At 51.0% G+C, this 24722-nt stretch overlaps 1 protein-coding gene across 1 annotated transcript in view; it reads left to right on the forward strand.

Annotated features, from left to right (window-relative positions):
* Positions 1-24722, forward strand: part of Itpr2 (inositol 1,4,5-trisphosphate receptor type 2) — a gene marked incomplete at its 3' end in the record, with an annotated part of 262276 nt that overhangs the window by 28731 nt on the left and 208823 nt on the right. Inside the window, 3 exon segments of the mRNA XM_055605618.1 lie at positions 18039-18154; positions 18997-19083; positions 20832-20990. Coding sequence (XP_055461593.1) covers positions 18039-18154; positions 18997-19083; positions 20832-20990 — 362 coding nt within the window.

Genomic DNA, 24722 nt, shown 5'->3' on the forward strand with positions numbered 1-24722 from the left:
CACGAAAGAATTAAGACTAGGGAAATAACTACAGCGTGCATTTTCTTTCTGGAGTCTCTCCCACACCCCCTGCGCACACGCCTTTTTGGAGCCGTCCACCCTGGTATGTACGGTCATTGTGACTCGGCTGTTTTTGCTGCTCGGGCAGTGCTGGCTGGCTGCACGGCCATGGGCAGACAACCTCGCTGAGCCCACATCTAAAGCGAGGGCAGTCATGTGTGTTCTGTAGAGTTGCTTCGGTGACGAGATGCTGTCTGGACCACTGGCTGGTCCCCGCTTCCATTTGTGAGATGTGCTCTATTCTTCTCAACCTCTTTTTTTGTTCATTTCTGACCCTACGACCCTTTAATACAGTTCCTCATGCTGTGGTGACCACAACCCTAAGATCGTCGTCGTCATCATCACCATCGTCATCATCACCATCGTCATCATTTTTGCTTTTTTTTGAAACGGTTTCTTTGTGTAGCCATGGCTGTCCTAGAACTTGCTCTGTAGACCAGGCTGGCCTCGAACTCACAGAGATCGGCCTGCCTCTGCCTCCTGAGTGCGTGCACTGCCACCACCCATCTGCATACACTACTTTTTGCTCCCTGTAATTTTGCCACTGTTATGAATCATAATGTAAACATCTGATAGTCAGGACAGCCGAACTGTGACCCCTGCAAAGAGCTGTTTGACCCCAGTGGGGTCATGGCCCACAGGTTGAGAACCGCGGGCTCGCCAATTCTATCTTCTGTTCTTCTTCCTTGGTACTTTGCTTCACTGCCCCGTTTCTGCTGGCTTTCTTTGGGATGTTCGTGTAGACAGAGCCATTTCCCCGGAGTAATGCTGACTTTGGCCGTGGTCACAGTGCACTTAGTGTGACTCTCTTATGCTGTCAAGGATCCAGTTTTGGAAGTAAAGGACTTGGTTATATTTCATAAGCCTGTCAGGCAGCACTGGCCCAAATGGGATGGTGGGTTCCTTGTGCAGTGGTTCCCATCATGCCATTGCATGCCCTAGAGCTGACCCTCTGTAGATGATGCATTCATCAGCCATATTGACAGTGAGGGAATGGTGGGAAGGTAGGGCTGGTAAGTAAGTAAGGCTTGGAGAGATGTGTAGGAATAAGGTTATGGTGTAATTCAAATGCTGATTTCTGTACCCTTATATCTGATTGCAATCCTCGTTCTGAGACTCTTCTGTCTCAATGTTGTGCAAATACTGCTTCTCAGTTGTCCCCTGATATGCCAACAAAGCAGCTTACAGCCAGTCGCTGAGCAGGAGAGACAATATGGCTGGCCTTTCTGCCTGCCAGGGGAGGAGGAGTTAAAGGAGGAAGTGAGGGATTCAGCCATGGGCAGAGGTCCAGAGGGACCAGGAGAGAGAGTTGGAACAGGAAAGCTACAAAATGCAAGTATCCTTGGGAGGAAGCCAAATTTGCTTAGAGGGTTAAGAATAGAGTAATAACTACTCAATTCTTGTGATGTGAAGCTTATTATTAAACAAATATAGGGTCTCAATTATTTGTGTGATAGCCAGGTTAAGAGAGAAACTGGGAAACAAACACAGTTTTGTAAAAATAACTTTAACAGAGAGGTCCAGTTTAAGAGGCAGTCATACTTTAGATGAGGCCGAGGCAGTTGGCTCCGATAACCAGGTTAGCTGTCTATCTACAATGTAAGAGTAAAAGTCAAGAATGTATTGAAATTGAACTTGGAAATCTAAGTTTCTAACTTGAAGTTTAATCTCAGGGTGATTTTTGTTTCCTGAGTTGAGAAAAGTCTCTTGATTGGGGTAGTGCTGCTGTCTGCAAGGTTGAGCCAGGGTTTGCTGCAGTAGTTAGAAATAGGTCTTATTCTCTTTGAGGCTCCAGAGCAGTGGACCTCAACCTTCTTAATGCATGATCCTTTTTTTTTTTTTTTTTAAAGATTTATTTATTTATTATGTATACAATGTATGTTTATGTGTACACCTGCATACCAGAAGAGGGCACCAGATTTCATTTCAAATGGTTGTGCGCCACCATGTGGTTGCTGGGAATTGAACTCAGGACCTCTGGAAGAGCAGCCAGTGCTCTTAACCCCTGAGCCATCTCTCCAGCCCCAATGCATGACCCTTTAATACAGTTCCTCGTGTTGTGGTGACCCCCAACCATAAAATTATTTTTATTCATAATTGTAATTTTGCTACTGTTATGAATCATAATGTAAATATTTTTAGAGTTTTGCCAAAGGTGTCATGACCCACAGGTTGAGAACCATTGCTCTAGAGAGAGCAGGGTCATTTCCTGTTCTCTTGATGGCTTCCTCAAGACTGTTGTTGCTTGTATTGTGAGTTTTCTCAGTTTTTCTCCATTGTTTTAAAATTTCATCCTATTGTACGCCAAGGCAGTATTGAATAGCTGATCTGAAGATCCTTGTGGCAATGCTGGGGAAACTGTGATTTCCAAATCATGACGCCATTCTGAGGCAGACAGTTTAAAATTACACGTTTCTTTATGACGTAATTGAAAACACAGGCTGTAATTACAAATAGAGCATTAATGCTTTTGATAGTTTTATTAAAATATTTATCATGGTGGCGTGCGCATGGCGTGCGCCGCTGTGCGCGCATGTGAGTTGATTTGTTTCTTCTGTCGTGTGGGTTCCGGGATTGAAGCCCATCATGCTCACACTTGTGCCCTCTTCCCACCGCACTATCTCACTGGCCCTTGCTTTGGTTTCCTTTTTGTTCAAATTAATTTTTAATCAGCATACAACCTGATGGGTTTCATTATGACGATTTTGTGGATTAATATCCTTTGCTCGTGTTCAGCCCCTCCAATGTTGATTTTTTTTTTTTTTTGAGATGGTCTCACAGTGTAGCTGGCTGACCTCAAACTGCAATCCCCCTGCACCAGCCTCCTGAGTGCAGGGATTACAGGTGTGTGCCACTATATCTGGCAGGTGTTTGGTTTTAAACCGTTAGCCAGAATTGTTAACACTGAAGAAAGATTCCACACAAAGCCCCAGCACTTTTTGAGATAGCTAGAGTTTGATTCTAAAGTGGATGTCGTATTTGATTGTGCTGCCTTTATCTGAAACGGTCTAACCCAGGGAAAAGCAAGAGTCTCAGGACCCGAGGCTGCGCCAGAGCATTTGCATGACACACACAGGGCCCTGGGGTCAGCTCCTGGCATTGAGGGAGCAAGAATGAGGAGAGGGGACAGATTAGGCCTGTGCAGGGGCGCGTGCACACACACACACACACACACACACACACACACACACACACACACACGCACGTTTCCTCACACTTACACATGTGCCCACTCACATGCAAACATGCCCCCACACATGATGAATCACAGGCAACAAAACCCAGGAAGCTTACTTTTAAACTTCCAAGCGTGACAAGTGTAACATGGGGGCGCGGGCGTGTGGAGTGTTCTGTGTGTACTGATGCCTCTCTCCTGTGGTAGAGCGACAGCCTCTGCCACCTGTGTTTGTGCATTCCTGTCAACACTGGGACCATACTCAGCAGCCTCTGTGACGGGCGTCTTTCGCGTAAACACTGCTCCCAGGCGCATTCATGCTGTCTCGTGACCCAGCACCTCAGCTTTCCACAGCTGTCTTGGTTCGTGCATGGAGTGCGTGTTGTCCATGGTCGGTTGCTGGGCTTTGAGGCTGACGTGAAGGCCACTACTGGAAACATTCGTGCGCAGGGACCAGCTTCCCCTCACTCGGGTGTGAGCGTAGGTGTGGAAAGTGTGTGGTTCACTTAGGCTGCTGCTTGGCAAGATAGTTCAGTGGGTAAGGCCCTGGCCGTGAAGCTGGTTCACTGGCGGTTCAGTCCCTGGAAAAAGGTGGAAGGTGGAAAGGTGGGCTGCGTAAGGAAACAAGCGAAGCCGCAATCCTCCATGGTTTCTGCTCCAAGACCCTGCTTGAACCCCTTCCCTGACAGGCCTAGAGATGGACTTCATCTGTGAGCTAAAATAAACCCTTTCCTTCCGTTGCTTTCGGGCATGGTGCTCGTCACAGCAAGGGAAAGGAGCCAAGAACAAAAGGTGTGCCAGCCCGTTCCTCCCTCCAAATACAGCCAAACGGAGGCTCCGGCTGCAGGTCGATCTCATGCTGTGTTCAGGAGAGTTTGTCCCCGAGGCTGAGCCAGCTCTCCCTGCTGCAGCCAGGGAGTGTCTTATCAGCCAGCATCAAACACTTTGCCAAGCTACCCTGGCCGGGAAGGGTCTGGCTGCTGTGGGGCATGGGGCAGCCGCCCCACGTCCCTGCCCGCCTCCCAGCAACCGCAGACACAGCAGCCAGAGGAAGCCCGTGGCTTCCAAGTGTTTCTTCTGTAGCGTTTCTGATGAGCCACTGATCCGTGGAGATCAGGCTCCGCCGAGTGCCACGGACAAATACGGCCGTTTACTTTTTTCTAGTTAAACAGTAGTTTACTTACGATTCACTCATTTTGGGTTTTTACTTCAAGAAATATTGAGAGCCAGGGGAGCAGGGGCACTTGGGTCACCCTCCGTCATGCGGGAAGTCCAGAGCTGCCCTTTGTCGCCCTTCCCTGTGCCCACCCAGTGCCAGTTACTCACTGTCTTTTTGAGGGTTTCCTATGGTACACCTTCTCGTGTCTGGCTTTTTTCAGAGTAGGACATCTCTGGGGGCTCCTCCGGGCTCTTGTACGTGTTACAGCTTGCTTGCACTTTGGCGGAGTACCATTCCACTTTGCTGGTACGCCACTCTGGTATTTAAAATTTGGGCCATTTCTTCCCCCACCCCCAGTCAGTGCTGGCATACAGGGCCTGAACAATGTGCTGCTCCTGGTCAGCACTGGGGTGGGAGACTACCACAGTGTTTCCAGGGAGCAGGCTAACTCTGTTAGCCATGGCACCGGTGTGCCAGCTCTATCTGTGTCACATCTTTGCCAGCACGTGGCTTTGTCATCCATTTCAGTTTTAGCCATTCTGTTGTGGTTTCAGTTATGCTTCTGTAATGACCAGGGGAATGAATGTTACATGTCTGTCTGTCTCTCTATGTATCTAGGTATCTATCTACCTATCTATCTATGTATCTATCTGTTATCTATCAGTCTGTCTATCTGTCTGTCTGTCTATCTGTGTGTGTGCTGAAAGGCTGTGTATATGCCACAGCATGTGTGGAGGTCAGAACACAACTTGAGGGAGTTAGTTCCTCTTCCTGCCAAGTGGCTCAGGGATCTAACACAGGTCATTCGCTTGGAGGCAAGAGCCAAGCCAGCCTAAACTGCTTTTTCTTGATATTTGCTTTTACTACTTTTAACTATTTGTAGGTGTGTGTCTGCTTGTGGGGATGGGTGTGTGTGCCCTTGGAGGCCACAGGTGTTGGAAGCCACGGAGCTGGAGCTACAGGTGGTTCAGAGTTGCCTGCTGCGCATGCCGGGAACTGAACTTGGGTCTTCTGAGAGAAGAGCAAAGGCTTTTTAACCACGGAGCCACCATCCCGTCTCTTCTTAAATGCTTTTTGGCTTTCAATATTTTGTGTGTGTGGCGTGTGAAGAAGGAATGTTTGAATCTTAATGGCTCTTTTGTTGAACTGGAAGAGTGCTGTGTATGTTAGTCACAGACACCCATGAAACACCTGCTTTAACTTTTGTTGACTTTTGTCAAGAATATGTCCAACTCCTTTATATTTTTATTTTGAAATATGAAGAACATATCCTTCTCCAAATAAAATGAGGATACATGCTTCAGAAACAGTTTATGACCATGGGAGGGAGAGAAAAGACGTAAAGAGAGTTCAGAGAACAAAACAGAAATTCAGGGATCTTGTGACCTTAGATTACTGAAGGAAGAACCTGATTAGGAGAATTGGGGACAGAGAGGTGTGCATAAAGGGAGAGGGTGAGAAATGGAGAGGAGAACAAAGGACAAATTTACATCTGGGGTGGGGAAACACAGATTTGAGAAGGAGGTGACACTCCTCAAGGCTCCCTTGTTCTCCTGGACACTGTTCACTGCGTGTGTTGCTCTCCTCAGCGGCTCTCCTCTCCTCAGCTTCTCTCCTCTCCTCAGCTTCTCTCCTCTCCTCAGCGGCTCTCCTCTCCTCAGCAGCTCTCTCTCCTCTGAGGCTCTCCTCTCCTCTGAGGCTCTCCTCTCCTCAGCTTCCCCCTGCTCAGGACCAGGCTGCTTTGTAGGCCCCCCTTGCCCACCCACTTGCCGTTACTGCCCCCTCCAACATACAGAGCAGCTGGCTGCCTCTTTCTGTCTCTAGCACACAGAGGCAGCTGGTAACGATACTTGTTTGGGTTGGGTCTTAGCTGTGCCACTTCCTCGCTCTGCGTCACGGCAGACTCTAATGCTTAAACAATTTGGGGTTCATTATCTGTAAATGACAGCAGCCGTGATAGCTGCTGAAACATTCCATGGGTTAAAGAATCTGTGCGGAGGTTTTTCTTGAGCTGAGCACATGGTGCTCAGTCATGAAGCATCGTAGATGCCTAGATGCCGCTGGTGTTGGGAGGGCGGTCTTGCCCATGGCTTCCATCTTTGGCTCTCTGCTCATTTGGGCTGGAATCTCTTACTGAACTGCAGTACTCGGATGGTACAGGCCCACAGGCACCCTGCCTCAGAAGCCCACCACACAAACACAACTGTATTTGCTCATCTGCAAGGCAGGCTGGGACCAACAGTAGTGAGTCCTGGCATGGGCTGAACTATGAGCGTTTCACCCTCACGCTGGCACATACTTGGTGGCAGAAAAGGCAAGAGGGTCCGGGGCTGCTGCTTCCTGGTTCCAGCACACCGAGTCAAAGCAAAGGGGTTCCATGAATGCAGTGGAGGCAGGAGAGTGCTCACACCCTCTGAATACCCGAGGGAAGGGCTTTGGGCTCCGGTTGACGCAGGTGCCTTCGGGGCCCTCCATGTCTGTCCCTGCCTCGGCATGATGAGGTTTATCTGCCTGTGAGCAATTCACCGTTTTTGCTTTTCTCCAGTTCTTGGCAAGTTTCCCTCACACTGAACTAAGTTTCGCTTCCCTATACCTGGATCGGTATAGGGAAATAAATTCTGTCTCTCTCCCTCTCTGTGCTTTAAGCCAGTAGCTATTCATTTCTGTGAAACATGTTTGCACACCTCTCCATTCTCTGTCTATAATGCAACATTTTCTGGCTCTCCCTGAAGGTCTTCAGTACCGTGGACCTGTGCCTGTGTTCTGACATCTGCAGCTCCAGCCACAGCCTCCCTTGTTAGGAAGCCACTTAAAACGTGGTTCCCACAATGGTGTCCCCTTCCCTTCTGTGAGGTCCCAACCGGTGGCCTCGGCTTTCAACTACCTCAGTACATCGGTGAATTGTATTTGGGCTGGTCATATTCGTGTGATTCAAACTAGGCCCCTTGAGAAGAACAGGGCGGTTTGCCCCCAGGTTTGGGCACCTGAAGTAAATCAGTGTCTCCAGCTTAAGCCAGGGAGGGCATGGGCACACAGGTGCATGTATGGTTGTGATAGCAGTTATGACAAATACCCCAGGCTGCAAACTGGTAAAGAAAAGAGGCTCATTTCGCTTCCACTATTTGGGGCCTAAGAGCATGGCACCGACATGGGCTTGGTTGGGTTGAGGCTGCCTTTGCTACACTGAGTCACAGAGATGAGAGAATATAGTGGAACGGGAATCAGAGGGTGGAGGTGCAGCTTGCCCTTCTGTAACAATCCCCCGAGGACTGAACAAGGTTCCATGGAACTGCCTTAGTTTCCTTCTGAGGAAGCTTCTGGGCTACCTAATTGCCTCCCACTAAGCCCTGTGAAGGTCTCACCCCCGTGGGCCTGGCCGAGCTCCCCGGAGAGTGCCAGGACCTTAGTGCCACGCCCAGTCACAGGGTCACTCTCCTCAGCTGCCATCGCTTTGCGGTTTAAAAACTAGTGACTGTGTCTGCCCCCTTTGCCCCCTCTGTGTTGTGTGTGAGTAGTTGGGTGTTTTTTGTTTTGTTTTGTTTTTTCCAAGTGGTTGTTTAAAGGTTGGCTGTGTTAGTGAGAGGACTCAATAATTTAGATTTTTGTGTGTCAGGAAGCGTGGTAAGCGACTACCTTGTGCGTTTCTCTCATCATGGGTGGTGTAAGGGTTGATCTTCAGTCTCAACCGCTCTGGCTTTTGGGCGTCAGGCTTTGGAGTTAAAGTGAGAACAGAGACTCTCAACCAGTTCCCTATCAGGCTCGAAAATGTGTCAGAAGACCACGGATGGGCAGCTGACTGTCGCTCCTCGGGGAGCTGCGGGCCGTTCCATTCACAAAAAGGTTCCGACAGTCTTCCTGTTGCAGACATCTTGGCCAAGGGCAGCCGAGGCTAACAGGCTCTGCCATAGGAAAGGGCGTGTGCACATGTGTGCCGTGCCCACAGAGGCCAGAAGAGGACGTCAGATTGTCTGGAACTGGAATCCCAGGCAGCCTCTCGCTGCCAGGCGGGTGCTGGGAAGGGGCCTGAGTCCTCGCAAGAGCAGCTGTGACTCTCCAGCACCGAGCGGTCTGTCTGGTCCTCCTGAGCGCTCCGCTGCAGCTTTTAGACGTGAACTGCATATTTTGCGTTGTGACCCGAGCACACAGATGTGTGCTCACAGTAGAGTACATGAGCGTATTTCTCAGCAGTAAGCGCTGGCTGCCTCCCTCACCTCTCTCCTCCTCTTCCTGCTCTTGGCCCGCTCCGTCAGGCCTCTCCTATCCTAGCCAGAGGGAGCTGGTCATGGTTTCTGACGCTGGGCCTGGCCTGGGGCAGATGCTCTGAGAGGGTGTTAACCCAGGGAAAGCGGAGACTCTGCCGTGGGGGTTCAGGGTGGGGTCCTGATTTTGGGGAGGCACCAGCATAGCCACTGATTTGGGGGGAGGGCTCCCACAGAAGAGAGCGAGCTGAGCACAGGGGGATGGACGCTGTGCAGCTCTGCAATCTCCATATCTCTAGCACACAGCTGTTACTTGGCATGAGATATTCTGCAATGGGCTTTTAAAGTAAAGATTTAGACCAGGAGCTATTACCAGCATGCTAAGGATCTGCTGCTTTGTGTAGATCGGCTGTTGGTCGTTCACCTGAGACTACCCTTCCTGAGCAGAGAGCTCAGGCTGCGCCCTTGCTTCCCCCTGTCTGACTACATGCGGACACTCAGCAGCTGTTGTCTACTGTGGTTTTGGGGTGGGGTCCTTGTAGCAGATTTCATCATCGCTGGAATTGATGTCAGGAGAAGTGAGATCATGTTAACTTCAGTCCCTATACCAAGATCTAAATTTTAAAGTTTTAACAGGATTAAATACAATGATTCTCTGTAAAAATTTTAAAAGGGTTTGGAAATAGATGACCAAAATAGGCTTAACAGATGGATTAAGCTTAAAACCTACTTTTTGAGACTTTAGGGTTAGTCTCTAAAATGCTCCGAGTTTATGTTTCCACACTTATAAACTAGTGCATCCTGTGCAGAAGCTCGGCAGTCAGGCATTTGCCTGGCCTGTACAAGGCCTGGGGTTCACACACCCAGAAAGCGATGATAAGTCCTCTGAGGCAAGCCACACATGCACACATGTATACACACACACACATCCCCTGGTGTGTGTAGGCTGGTGTCATAGAGATAAACACTGCTGTTTGGTTTTAGTGATAGAGAATTCATGTGTGTGTGTGTGTGTGTGTGTTTTTATATGTATCTCTTTTGTATGCATGGATACGTATAAACTCAGTGTCCTTTCTTGGCGCTTACATTTGTTGACTGAACTTTGGAAGCATGCATTAGGTCCTGAAATCAACAGTTCATCCATTACACTTGAGTGAGTCACCAGTGTGAGTGTGACACAGCCAGACTGGGAGAACTGATTGAAAAAAACTCCTTGTGCTTTTTTTTTTCCCCGATAGACCATTACCTACTGAAATGGTCTGTTGGATGCCGGAGCCCAGACCTTAACCAGAGTGTAAATTATCTATAATGTCCTTGAATTCTGTTTTACTTTGACACTTTGCTTCTGAGCGTTTACTCCTTAACATTTGAATCAGGAGATTAATCTCAACGAGAATAAGATTTTGCCACGTTCTCTTCGACGCATTTGCACTTACTTCATTACGTGTATGTGAGCGACAGCCCGTGCGCAGCCGCGCAGCAGTTTCTTTTGCTGTGTCGTAACTGTTGTTCATCTGGGGACTCGCTCACGCAGGGTGTGCAGCATCTCTCAGAAGGGCGTTCGTGCTGCACGGCTGCAGTGGATGAATGAGAAGCCGGCTCTTTCTGTCCGCCGGTGGTTTCCACTGTCTGTCCTTGCTGTCCACATAAAGGATTTGCTGTCTACTGAACAGTCGCGTCTATTGTGGTGACAACAGACCTGGATCTTGCTGTGGTGATGAAGTAAAAGTTGAAGCTCAGAACTCGGAAGGATTCTGTTTGTGGACTTAGGGTTTGTGGTAAAAACTAGTTTCAGCGGGTTCTGATTGACCTCAAGATGCATTAAGGGGTAATTAAGAACAGCACTCAGGTCAATGTGACGGCTGTGACTTGTTAGCTGCATATTAAATTGGGTCTGGTTCAAATTCCAGGTCACCTCCTTAGCCACTTTGTGGATTAAGAACTCTGCTTTCGTCTCTGTGACCCTGACTAACTGTCAAGGGTGAAGAGGAAGTGGCTGCTGTTGTCAGGGTGTGATGCTCTTTACAGTGTACACAGAGTCTGCTGATAGGCGTCTGTGTGGCAGGAAGTGTCCCCACCATCAAGGTCACTGCCATGGCTGGATCTTGAGTGGCCCCTGGACCCAGTCCCCAGTCTGCGGCTCTGCGGTAGAGCGGAGAAGTGGTTCTGGAGCACAGTGGAAGGGGGTTGGTTCCTTAGTCTACCGGGGAAGGGCAGTCGAGGCTCCTGCCCCTCCTTGCTCTTCCTTTTCTTGCTTTCTGTGGTGAGCTAAGTAGTTCCCTCTGTCACACACTCCCACTACCGTCTGCTGTGGCACCACAGAGCCAAACGCTGCAGAACTTGGCTTGTTGCTAACTTGATTATCTCCGGCATTTGCTCACAGTAACAGAAAGGTGCCATCTGCCAGGGCCCTCAAAATTCCTGTGAGTGGCTGAACTTGTGTGATGTGTTCTAACCTAGAGTCTTATCAGCAGAGGCCCTGACAGCTCACACTCTGGCCTTCGGCTCCTTATCTTCCAGAGCAGAAGGTCCGATTTTATCTGAGTCCCCTTTGAGGTTAGAGCTAGGAAAGGTTCTCTTCCCTCAGTGCTAAGTGGCAGGCTGCTGGGGGAGACTGCTGTGCCCGTGGGCGCTGGACCACAATGCACTGGGATAGACACAGGACATAGGCTTCTTCTGGCCTTTGTAGCCCTGAGGCAGGGCCAAGGCTGAGGCTTGGTTTATTATTTCCATGCTCGAACATACTCGCTGATAACTTCTCAACATCAAGTTTGATGCAGATAACACATTTCCAAAGGAGTGTCTTCAACAGAAACAGGAAAGGGAGGCACACCCACAGTCAGGCCTGAGGCTCATTGCTGCTGTGTCCTGGCCCCTTGCCTTCCTGACTCCCACCCGAGGGAGTGTTCTGACAACTTCCTTTGCCACTGGGAAGACCGCTGGTGTCAGCTGCACCCCCTTCTGGAGAGGAGAGGAACACTCCCAGCCTCACCCATTACGTCCCTCCCACACAGGGAGTGAGGTCCCCTAGTCAGCATGAGGCCACTCTACAGGGTAGCTCGGGAGCGCTGGGCGCTGACACCCAGGCACACTGCTGTGTGGGATGACGGTGAGCGAGCTTGGGTGGTTGGTGTTTCCTAACCGATCCAGCTCCACTCGGGCCCCAGGCTGTCTGCACAGACACTTTCCTAGCTTCCCAAGGATGCCGTTTCAAAGGAGTGGCGTTGAGGATGTCCCAGCTGCTGAGGACGGGCTGATGGTTTGATGTGCTCGGCTGCGCTCAAGTCTTCTGACGTGGTTAACAAGGAGGAGAGAATGTTCAGCCGTGGCCAGCACATTCGAGACTTCAGTGCTGCGGGTGGTTCTGGGGGATGGAAATGGCCACAGGGGCAAATGCTCGGGTGAAAGAGAAACTGCAGACTCAGGCAGGTGGCTGGAAGTAGCACCATGGTTGCTTCCTGCTGAGAGAAGGCGCAGGTGTGGCTGTTTCCGAGACAGGGTCTCACACCATAACCTAGGCTAGGCTTGAGAGCCTCCCGAGAGCCTGGGCTATAGGTGGGAGTCAGCTAGATTGCTGACTTCACCGTCAAGGTTGAGAAGGCCTGGGTGGGTGTCAAGCAGGAGAAGGCCGGCCTCTCAGAGGTGGCCCGCAGGACGGCATTGTGCCGAACCTGCGTGTCCTCTTCCCGGGCAGCAGGAAGCGCTCCCTCTGTTCCATGATGTTCTGTTCCAGACACTTTAAGAATTTTATACAAAACCAGGCTGGAGCGTCTCCTCCTGAAAGGGCGGACACGTTTGTGTGACATGATGGCACACTCCAGGGGTGTGTTCAGGTTGGACCTTAGTCACCTCGGAGCATTAATCACGCCGCGTCACGCTTACAAAGGCCCCTAAAATCACAGAGATCCTCCAGATTAACTTTTTGTCCATCTCGGCAGCCCTGTGGATTAGACGTGGCAGGTACTGGGAACACTTTTATTAGACGGTATATTTAGAATTGGACAAAACATCTGACCAGCCCATGGTGAGTGAGTCCTTTCTAACACGCTGCAGAGGAGGAGGGAGGGAAAACCGCCACTTAAGGTCACTCCCCTGTAACAGCTTCCCCGCAGAAGGTGTTTGCCCAACGGTCTGAACCTTCCTGCGGCCCTAATTCGCACCCATTATTTACTGACATAAAGCATCACCCGTGGGAGAGTCCCGAGGGGCAGTGAACTGAGTGCCCGTCATGAAAGGGCTTTGCTCACTTGGGATGGTGGAGGCTTGCTCACTTGGCCGCCTCAAGCCTGCCCTCACCTGCCTGCAGCCCTTGGGCACTCGGCGGCTGGGTGGCTGGGCCCGTCCGTTCCTGCCCGGAACCTTACCTAGTCTCACTGCTGGCCGAGGCCCGTGTGCCGTCCGCCAGCCTCGAGCCTCCGTCTTAGGTGTTTTAGCCTTCTTGTACGGCGGCCGTTCCGCTGCTGTGCACTTGCACCCTGAGGTGGGCCGAGTCCTGACACCCAGGCACACTGCTGTGTGGGATGACGGTGAGCGAGCTTGGGTGGTTGGTGTTTCCTAACCGATCCAGCTCCACTCGGGCCCAAGGCTGTCTGCACAGACACTTTCCTAGCTTCCCAAGGATGCCGTTTCAGAGGAGTGGTGTTGAGGTGTTTTGAAGTTTACAAAGCAAATGTATTTTCTCTCTCAAGAGCCCCTTCTGATAAGCTACGGTAGGGTGTGTAGCAGCTCGAAGAGACCTTTTCCTCCCGTCCCTTCTCAGGCTGAGGACGGCCGTGGTCCCAGCGTGCGGTTCTGGGGAGTGCCAGCTCATGCTTCTGCTGCGCCTACACAGTGCAGCTTTGTCACTGCCTCATATTTGTCGAAGGAACCAACAGCATGAACTCAGAGAGGCTCTTTTGGGCTTGTGAACAACCTTAGTATTTGTGCTTCAAAAACTTTGTATAGTCCCCTTTGTAGTTGCTAATATGTAGGAAATAATTTCTGAGCTCTGAAGGACTCACTGCCAAAGACAACACGTCTCAACGGCAGCCTCCCGTCTTCAGAAGAGACTGCCAGGCATCTCTGAGTCAGCAGCTGCCACCGTCCTCCAGCTTGGCCGAGCCGGTTGAAGGTGTCTGTTTTCCGTGTAAGCTGTTCATTCTTGTATCTTATGGAGCTGGAATGGAGCTATAGCTTACTGCCTGCCTAGCATGTTCAAGGTCCTAGGTTCAAGCCTCTTTACCACCAAACCAAACCAACACTTATCCATGTTGGTATTTTTATTTTTTAACTTTTTTATTGATTCTTTGTGGGTTTCACATGATGCAACTCAGTCCCACTTATCTCCTCATATCTGCCCTTTGCCCTTGCAACTTCTCCTTCTCAAAATAACACACACACACACACACACACACACACACACACACACACACACACACCAAAAACAAAACCAGAGGGTAGAAAAATCCCCTCTTGGAAGCTGTAGTGTGTCAGTGTGTCCTACAGTACATCCTTCTGTCCACACATCTTCACTTGCAGATGTCCATCGCAGAGCTTGATGTTCTGGTTGAGGCCCCTGCCTTCTGTGACACAATCAACACGGATCCTCAGAGGGACCCTTCCCGGTTATCCTGGTGTGGCCATGTGTCATGGAGACCCTGCAGCCGGCTCTCAGGATTTTTCCCCCTCGCTCATCCCAGCCTTTTGTAGATAATATAGGTGTGGGCTGGGTCAACTCAGAGCCCTGGATCTGGGCCTGGGTGGGAGCCGCTCAGTCCACCAGCTCTCCATTATCTGCACCATTAGGGCCAGCTCTCCAGCTCTGCGCCAGCCAGGCCAGCCAGGGCCGCCATCGGCATGAGGCAGGGTCAGCTTTCTACCCTCACACCCGTGCCTCCAGGGCCAGCCCTGTGCTGCCCTGTGCAGGGCCCTGCCAGGGGCTGGGATGGCTCTTCCTCACTCACACCCTTGGGCCAGCTCACCCACATCCCTGCCACCGGGGTCAGCTCACTGAGCTATCTGGGTGAGTCTCAGAACCTGCTCTCCCAAGTGCTGCCACCAGTGAGAGGTGGGGTCAGCTCTTCAGAGCACCACAGCCATCGAGGGGCGGGGCCAGTTCTGCACAGCCCCTGGACAGGCACACGGCCCCCAGCGGCTGGCTGGCCTCGAATGTCCCCGTCTTCTCTAGTGGTGATATGAGCCACAGACCCAGACACGGCCCTCAGCGGCAGCTCGGGCTGGGACCTCACCGTGGCGACAGGCCTCTCTCCCCACCCTCCAGTCTTGGCTTCCCTCTCTCCACAGTGCCCAAGCAGCTCCAATTCTCTTTCTTCCCCATCTGTCCTGCACACGCTCGCGCTGCAGGCAGGCCACATGCTGGTGGACCCTGCTGCCACCGGCACCTGGGTGTCTACGGCCCGCCTGTGCCATGCACCAGGGGTCAGGTCTGTGGCTGTCATGGCGCTCTGTAGGCTTCATCTGTCTTCCTCCCTAAGCAGTGCTACCCAGATTTGATTTTCTGTGTCCTAGGCATGAGATGGCTTTGCACTGAGCCAGGCATCAAGCTAAGATGAACGAAGGACTGCCATCTTCTTTTCCCCGGCTGACGCAAGAGCACCACTAAGGTGTCTCTCTGCTCATTGCCAGGAGGCCATCTTAGTATTCAAAAAATAATTTTTATCTATTGGTGTGTGTGCCTGTGGAAGTCGGAGGAGGCATCAGATCTCTTGGGGCTGGAGCTCCAGGTGGCTGGCTGTGAGTGCTGGGGAGCGGACTCTGGTCCTCTGGTGGAGCAGGAGGAGCCCCTAACCATTACACCACCAGTTCAGCCTCATGCTAGTATTTTTAAAGTTAGAAATTGTGAGCTAATTTCTGCGTATGAAATGGGCATTTGATAGAGTTTGTGGGGCCAGCAAGAAGACTGGGAGTGTAAGGAGACTCTGTTCAGCGCAATGACATGAATTGGATTCCTGGAACTTACAAAGTGGAAGGAGAAAATAGACTCCCACAAGTTATCCTGTGGGAGTGTCCTTCACAGTGTCCTTATACATACATAATCAATAAACATACAAACAAGCAGATTATAGGTAAATAGTTTATGTATATAATTTTAAGATCATTATGTCACTTTTTTTTTTTTAATTTCTTAAAAATTTTAGTCATACTTGTCATAGGCAGTGTTCTGTGAGGAGACCATGGCCACGGCAGCCCTTACAAAGGAAAGCCTTTAGCTGGCGTTGGCTCACAGTTTTGGAGGTTTAGTCCATTGTCCTCATGGCGGGGCACATGGCAGCATCAGGCAGTTGTGGTGGCTGAGAATTCTACATCCAGATCCATAGACAGCAGGCAGGGAGGGGGGGTAGAGAGAGGGGGAGAGAGACACAGAGAGAGGGAGAGAGAGACAGAGAGGGATGGAGGGAGAGGGGGAGAGAGAGGGAGAGAAACAGAGAGAGAGAGGGAGGGGGGAGAGAGAGAGAGAGAGAGAGAGAGACTGAGCCTGGCTTGAGCATCTGAAGCCGCACAGCCCACCTCTGGTGACACACTTCCTACAGCAGAGCCACACCTGCTTCGGCAGGGCCGTCTCCTAAGCCCTGCAGTAGTGCTGCTCTCTAAGGACCAGACATTCACAGATGAGCCTGTGGGAGCCGTTCGTGAGCAAGCGAACCTTCCACAGCCATTTTATACCCTAGAACAGCTGAGGATGTGACTGAAAGGATATTTGAATCTACTGAACTTTGTTTTTGTGATTCACACTTGAAAAGTGGGACTAATTCCAAATGGTAGCATATTCAATTAAAACAAAGTATATTTAAAAAAAAATTTAAAAATTTTATGTGTTTATTAGTTATTTGTTTAGTTAGTTATTGTTCTTTTTGTTTTTTTTTTTTTTTTTTGAGACAAGGTTTCCCTGTGCAGCCCTGGCTGTCCTGGAACTTGCTCTATGAACCAGGCTGGCTTTGAACTCACAGAGATCCGCCTGCATCTGCCTCCTGAGTGCTGGGATTAAAGGTGTGCACCGCCATGTCTGGTAGAATTTTTTTTAATTTTATGTAAGTGTTTGACCTGCGTGTGTGTGTATATGCCCGCCTGGTGCCCGAGAAAGTCAGAAGAGAGTGTGGATCTCTAAAACTGGGGTTACAGGTGGTCAGGGCCCATCATGTTGGCTCTGGGAACAGAAATTAATCACCGAGCCACCTCTACGGTCGTGTGTGTGTGTGTGTGTGTGTGTGTGTGTGTGTGTGTGTGTGTGAAAAACGGAGACCCTGTTTGGGTTCTGGTTTCATGTCATCCTTTGTCTCTGATGCCAGGCTTAACTAGAAGGGTCTCTGCACACATCTGTGGGGACCATCCTGGCTGGGTTGAGGTGGGGGAATTCCTTTAGCCCTGTAGGCCCTGAGGAGGGAGGGAGGAGGGAGGGAGGAGGGAGGGAGCAGCTTGTGGTGTCCTGTCTTCTCCCTCATGGTGGCTGATGACAGCTGCAGTTAGGAAAGTGAGAGTGCTCTCTGTTTCACACTGAAGTCACCTCTCAGTCCGGGCTGGAGACACCGTGAGCCCTGTCCCCCCCTTCCCTGGGGAGAAAAGTGCTGCTTTCCTCGTCTGTGTTTGGGAGGCCTGCGCGTGGTCACCTACGGTTCTATCTCCAGCCTACATATTTAGGGATTTGGCTTCAAGGCTGCAGTTTCGGCCTTTGTCTTGTCTTGTCTTGTTTGTTTGTTTTTCCTTCCTGTTTTACTGTCTCTCAGATTTCCGCCCCGTGTCCACCCCAGGTATTTGGAGCCCAGGGGACTACATGGCTGGAATGGTCCAATGGTTATTATTATTATTTTCAACAAGTAAACAGAACACGGCTTAGTAATCACAACTTGAGAGCAGATCCGGCATCATTTTGTTTATGTTTTGGTTTGAGACATTGTAGCCCAATCTGGCCTTGAACTCACAATCTTACTGCCTCAGCCTCCTGAGTATTGGAACAGGAGGCGTGGGGGGGGCCACACCCAGCTCACTCTGTCCACTTTGCAAAATCAAATCACTTATAGCAATTAAGAAACAGCTCTTCGGGCCTGGTGTGGTGGCACGCCTGCCGTCCCAGCACTGGCAAGGCAGGGTGGAGGCATCAGGAAATCAAAGCCAGATGGCTGGCAGCCGGGGCCACCTGAGCCCTGTGTCAAAAACCCAAAGCCAACTAAAATATGAACTGCCTTCTGTTGCCAGCGCATTGCTTTCCTCCCGAGCTGCACTAGCCAGGATGGGCCCTAACACCCGAACAAAGAAGGGACTATTTTAACGAAACCTAAATAGGTGCCTGCAGAGGATGCTATGGAGCGAATTTGGAATTGCTCAGAGGACGGCTGACATGACCTCTTTGAGACCTCCTAAGTGCTGAGTGATGCCGGCGCTCTGAGCCAGGCTGACGAAGGGTCTGTAGAAGCTGGGGGCTTTAGTTCACCGCTGTTTCTTGTCTTCCCAGACTGCCTGTTCAAGGTGTGCCCTATGAACCGCTACTCTGCCCAGAAGCAGTATTGGAAGGCCAAGCAGGCGAAGCAGGGGAGCCACACGGAGGCCGCCCTGCTGAAGAAGCTCCAGGTAAGGGGCCGCCTCCCTTCCGGGGCTGCCGGGGCGCCCGGTGCAGAGGCTTCAGACCCGAGAAGGCAGGGTGCCGAGGCAGGGGGCTCTCGGGTAGGGCACCCACTTCCTTCCTGGCATCTGGACAACACAGCCCCACGTTGTTTCTTAAGGTGTGCGGGACTAATCCTAAGCTTCTCACCAAATGAGAGCTAATTAAAAATCTCTGATATTAAGTCTAATTGTATTTTCTTCCATAGAGTCCTTTTTTTTCCTAACAGACTATGGAGAAAAAGGATGATTTTTTTTTTTTTTTTTTTGGGTCTGGTTTGGCTGAGTATGAACTTGACAGTACTAGGTTTTGTATCACGTAAATGCCAGGCACTCTGTGAATTCACAGCTACGCTTTGAGACTGTAATTCACCCACTTTTCTAATAGTGTCACGTTACATAGTAGAAGAATTCCTAATTCCACAGAGCCCTCTGCTTAACTGAAAGTTCTGGGGAGAGACGTGGCTGAGACAGCGTGGCTGCCTTTACCATGGACTGTGAAGTTTGCAGCGTGGGGGTCCAGGTGCCCTCAGAGACAGGAAGCTTCCTTTCTGGGCCTGGTGGTGCAAGCCTGTAATCCCAGCAGGCAGCAGAGGCAGGCAGATCTCTTGAGTTCGAGGCCAACCTGGTCTACAAGGCCAGCTTCAGGACAGCCCCGGATGCCCTGCCTCGGGGCCCACCCGGGCACTTGGCATTACTGTTCGTCCTTCAGCTCCTGCCCCCAACCGTCCAACCCCCAGTGGCGCCATCTGGTTTGTCCTTGTTCTAAGCCGCCTGTCCTGCTTGCTTCCATGCCCGCTGCCCGCGTGTAGCACGCCGCCGAGCTGGAACAGAGACAGAACGAGTCAGAGAACAGGAAGCTTCTGGGAGAAACCGTCAAGTACAGCAACGTGATACAAGTAAGTCTCCCTTCTGCCACCAAGAGCGATGTATTGTGGGTGACTCGTCAGTTACCAACACGGAAGCGCACCAATATCCGGGGTGCCATGAGTGTGTGTGTGTGTGTGTGTGTGTGTGTGAGAGAGAGAGAGAGAGAGAGAGAGAGAGAGAGAGAGAGAGTGTGTGTGTGCTGTGTGGTGTGTGGTGCGTGTGTTCTCTGGTGGGGCTGATAACTAGCTTGGCGTTTTCAGTGAACAGGCACGTACCAGGTAGGTTCTGAAAACGTCTTGCCCCAGGCCTGCAAGCCCACACGCCACTGTGTGGAAAAGCGGTCTACACAGCAGCGTCCTCTTGGGGTCTAGAGACACAGCCATTCGCAGAATCGAGCCCAGGGAAGTGTTCTCTCGAGCGGTCATGAGAGGATGCTGGGTGGATGGTCAGCAGTGGCCTCGGGTCCCTCACGGTGATCGCCGAGAGGGACTGTGTCACCTACCGTGGCAATGTGCCAGGGGGCGGGGCAAAGCTGTCCCCAGGGCAGGACCCTCAGCCTCTTCAGTGAGTGAGACCTCATCTAGCGAGTGTCTCCTGGCATGGTGGTGTGCACACTTCCAAGTAGTCTTCCAGAGAGTGTCTCCTCCTGGAGTTTGGGCCACTCACTTCTCAAGCACACACGGCTGTCTTCTCAGCTGAGGGCTGACCTTGTGCTTTTACGTGGACCATGAAAGTACCTACTCAGGCTTGAGGGTGTGTATGCTAGGGTGAGTGAGCATGTCAGTGTGAGTGTGAGTGTATGTCAGTGTGCACGTGTGTGCAAGCCTGGAGTCAAGCCCGTCTCAGGTGGTGGTGCTTAAAGCTGCTCCACCTTGTTTTTGGGGATGAGGTCTCCCACAGGCCTGGAGCGTGTGGATTCAGGTAGGCTGGCTGCCAGGGAGCCCAGGACTCGACCTCCCCATGCTGGAGTTACAAGTGTGAGTCCCCTTGCCCTGCTTTCTATTTTGACTTTTTAACTTGGGGACCGAGCGCAGGACCTCCTGGCTGTGAGGGCATCTCTGTGGAGCTGTCTCTCAGGATCTCCAAGCCCTTACTGCTTCAAGAAGAATCAATGGTAGGGCCCTGAGTTGTGCAAAAAAGCGATTTATTTTTCAATTAAAGATTTGCCTTTTGCTCTAAAATGACTTTTGCCTCATCTTGTGGGCACCAAAATGACCTTTTCTTAAAAAAATGATTTTGAAAATAGATGGGGGTTTGCTTTATCTTTGTATTTCTGCTCAGTAAGCTCACGGCTGGGGAAGGTTCTGTCCGAGGCACCGTGGAGAAGGGGGAGGCAAGGGCTGGTTCTTCTGCCTCCTCTGAGACGTGGAAGGCCAGCGGTCCTCCCCGAAAGGCCAGCGTCCCCGGCTCTGTTGGTGCTGCAGAGCGAAGGTTAGCACTGTCCTAGGCACAGTGCTCAGATGCGTGGGTTAGCCATGGGCATTCTCTAGCAGATGCTGCTCTTGTGCTGTTCAGGGTGGGTGGCGGGTGGGGTTTTTGGGCCCTTCAGGCGGGGCAGGAAGGGCTGGTCACAGCCTGCTGTTTCTCGGCAGGTGAAGGTGTCGCGTCTTTCTCACACTTGGAGGCGAGGGGGGGGCGCTCGGAAAGCTGGTGGTTGCCGAGCCTTAAGACAGGTCCTGCGTCTGGCCTCCACCACACGCCGTGGTGTGCGGACTTACGGACTTAAGCCCCCTCGGAGGCCGAGGATACAGGCACTGATGCGCGTCTTTCCCTGCAGCTGCTGCATATAAAAAGCAACAAGTACCTGACGGTCAACAAGAGGCTGCCTGCCCTGCTGGAGAAGAACGCCATGCGTGTGTCCCTGGACGCGGCGGGGAACGAGGGGTCCTGGTTCTATATTCACCCCTTCTGGAAGCTGAGGAGCGAGGGCGACAGTGTATGTGCATTCCAGATCCAGAGGGGGCAAACACCGCGTCACGTTCTCAGAGGGCCCGGGAAGCCGCACAGAGAAGGGAAATACAGTCGTCAGCCAATTCCAAACTAAGTTAACGTAAAAGAACCGGTTACACTATGGCATTTCTGCACGTATGGGTCATTGTACTTGCTGACAGATTTTGTGTTAGGATTTTTTTTTACTAGACTGAATGAATTTGCTTACAATATGCACCAAAAGAGTCACAGGCTGGAGTCATCTCCAACCTGAGTGTGAAGCCTGTTCAAAGAGGCACGTTGCTATCCTCCTTAGTCAGGACTGAGCTGGAGGGCCTCTAGGCGCCTGGCCTTGTGAGTGAACAGGGAATGTTGAGTCGTGACAGCGCTCCATTCAGTGTCTTAACAGTGTTGCCCCAGGACGAGCAGCCCTGGCCGCTGTGGCAGCCTCTCGCTGTATGGCTACAGAGTGGGTTGTGTAAAGTCTGTGGTGTTGTGAGTGCTCCAACCTCCCTAAGGCTTCGACTCTTTAACACAGTTCCCCGGGTTGTGGGGACCCCACTGTACAGTTACTCTCATGTTCCCTCATAGCTGTGATTTTGCTACTGTTAAAAGCTCAAACATCTGTGGTTTCCATCAAAGGGGCTGTGGCCTACAGGTTGAGAAGCATGGGTTAGGTCTTTTTCTGCTGTTTTGCAGAAGAGGAAAAAAGGTGAAGTAATTCCATAGGAACAGCAGTTTCATCATATTTATTCACCGAGACGGGGTCTCGAGATACTCTTGCGTGACTTGGCACTTGCTCTGTAGCTTAGGCTGGCCTCTAGCTTGTACTGTCCCCTGCCTCAGCGCTAGCCTCCAACTGCTGGGAGCCAGCTGTGCAGCACCACAGCTGGCTAAGGGTTCGACTCCTTGCAGACGCCAGGATCAGTGCTTGCCATGGGAGAAGGCTGATGTGAATTCTGGCGGCAGTGAGGGAGAAGCCCCCTGTCCGAGTTTTCAGGATCAACATTCCTGAGTGTGTCTGGGGGTATTTTGTGTGTTCGAAATATCTTCTTCTAGAGAATCTCTTTTTCCAGGAATTTTACAGTGCAAATTCACTTCCACAGGCCAGGAGCGCCATGGTTAATTGGGTTGATAAGTGTTCTGGTGACGCCTGCCTTGGGTAAGACTGGAGCCGCATGGCATGCAGGACTGCCCGGAGTCCTTGGCGGTGCTCCCCCGTGTGCTGCTGGTGCAGAGAGCAAGCATGGTTCGTCTCTGTTCTGGATGTGTAGTTAATTACAATCAACTCTCACTGCCTCAAGGGCTGTGTGTGAGCTCCCCTCATCCGGGATGTCTTTCCTTGCATGCTGTCCTGCAGCCCCAGGCTGCCGTCTGGAGGCGGTCCATGGCGACCAAGCGGCAGGGCAATGAGTCCTAAGCTCAAAGTATGGAAGACTATGACATGGCGACTGAGCCGCAGCCCCCAGGCTAGGCCCTCTGCCTACCCCTCCTCTTCTTCCGCTGCTTGCCAGCACGTGATGGTCTCAGCAGAGAGTTGAATGTACTTTGCTACTTTAGACCATTAGTTTCCGTAGAAAACTGGAACAGAGCAAAAGCCTTTCACTGCAGCTCCTGCCTCCATGGCCGTCACAGTGCAGTGAGTTGTCCTTCCCTGGATGCCCTTCACGTAGCCCACCTTGCTCCTTGCTGTTTGTCCACCTGTTTGCAGCTGTGTGTGTGATGCAGGTTGCAGAGGAAGGCTGGCATGCCCACAGCCTTGAATAAGCTGCACAGCGACTGTATCGCAACTCTTGTTTTCTTCGCTGAGAATAGGCAACGCCTTGAAGCACCAGCCTGCTGTCGTGTTGAAGGCTGTTGCAAACACAGTCCCTTTGAGCGGTTTAATCATGACTTAGTTTCTGCAGAGGTATATTAAATGGAGAGGAGGCTGCAACATTTAAAGGAATTTTAGAATCACAGTTTGCTGTTCAGCAGTGAGAAGTGGCCGCTTAGGTTGTCTGTACTCAGGAGGCAGTCCTCTGAGCTCAGTGGCGGCCCCAAGCACAGCTGTTTGCTGTGCTAAGCGCAGGAAGGTGCACGGGTAGGAACACAGAGGTTGAGGGAAGCGGGTCCGCAGGTCCCTTTACTCTGAGCTATGCACAAAGTCCGTGGTTGCTCTAAGGTACTAGAAGAATCGCTGAGGGCGCTCATGAGCAGAAAACGTCAGTATTCCATTCCCACTTACCCTCTGTAAAAGCGGGGCTTTGCTATGCCTGCTGCAGCTCCCAAACAACGTCAGGGAGACCTTTTATGTTTATTAATAAGCTTCAAGCTGGCCAGATGCTCCTCTGTTCGAATCTGACCCGTTCTAACCTGGCCTGGCCTTCTTCCCAGCCACGTGCCTGTCACCTGCGATCTCAGTCTTTCCCTGGCCGCTGCTCCATCTGAGTCCTCATTGTGACTCCCTCATGGTGACCTTCTCTCTCTTCACCTAGGACCCCCTCACTGGAATTAGAAGTCCTGCCTTAACTCTCCTGCCCCCCCCCCATTGGCTCTTCAGCTCTTTGCTAATCAGTCACAGGTGATGAAGAACAATTTTGACACAGCATTGAGACAGGAGAGACATTGTTGGACTGCAACCAGATCTCTGGATCCAGAAACCAGCATTTGAATGCACAGTGCACAAAACCACCCCAACAATCCTCTTTATGTTTGAGTACTTACTTTTTCACTTCTAATCTTGACCTGAGTAGACAAGGTTCCTTTATACTGACTGCAGATTGAAAAGAATAAAGAAGTAGGATTGTTTATTATTAATATTGTTGTTTTTTATTTTGATTTTTTGAGACAGAGTTTCTTTGTGTAGCCTTAGCTGTCCTGGACTCACCTTGTAGACCAGGCTGGCCTCAAACTCACAGAGATCCACCTGCCTCTGCCTCCTTGAGTGTTGGGATTACAGGCATGTGTCACAGCGTCCGGCTCAGGATTATTTTTTAAGTCAGTAGAAAACTGTAGTGCTTAGGAAGGGATTCTACCTAGTCAGTGGACTTTACTGTTTTACAAAGTGATATGCCTGACACTTGTAGCATAGGCAGAGCTGAGGACTGGTGTTCTGATTGCCATTTGTGAGGGTCGTATTGTTCCAAGTACCACTTCAAAGCAGGGGCAGCCAGCTGCAGGTGGCATTGTCTTCAGTGAAATCCCAGCTTGACTGTGACATGGCCATTGCATAGGCCCAACAGAAGTGCTTTGGGGATTTCAATTTATTTTTTTAAAATATGTTCTACTAGAGTGGTGAGGTGGCTGATTGTAAGATATGAAATAAAATGCCCCTGTCTTCCAGCTGTGCACCAAGTAGATAGTTTCTTAGACAGTGCTGATCATCAGTTCAGGCCTGAAGCCTCACTCCTGGGAGAATAAGTTCAATGTATCTAGTAGTGTGAACTTCTGAGACTATGGACTATTTCTTATGCACATTTGTTTTCTTCCAAGCCCCTCTTAACTGTCCTCCATAACAAAAGTTTACTTAGCTCTATTTCCTGTACATGAATGTTTTCCCGCACTCACGTTTGGAAGGTCAGGCAAGGTCTAGAGACCAGTCCTGCAAACAGCAGGTGCTCATTCCCCAAACCCTAGGATACTTCCTGTGCTTGGTCAGTGAACTCCCTGTGCTTGATCCTGTGCTTGATCAGCGAACTTCCTGTGCTTGGTCAGTGAACTTCCTGTGCTTGATCCTGTGCTTGGTCAGTGAACTTCC

The sequence above is a fragment of the Psammomys obesus genome, unplaced genomic scaffold (genome assembly GCF_907164565.1).
Source record: "Psammomys obesus unplaced genomic scaffold, mPsaObe1.curated_primary_1811, whole genome shotgun sequence".
NCBI classification, from domain to species: Eukaryota; Metazoa; Chordata; class Mammalia; order Rodentia; family Muridae; genus Psammomys; species Psammomys obesus.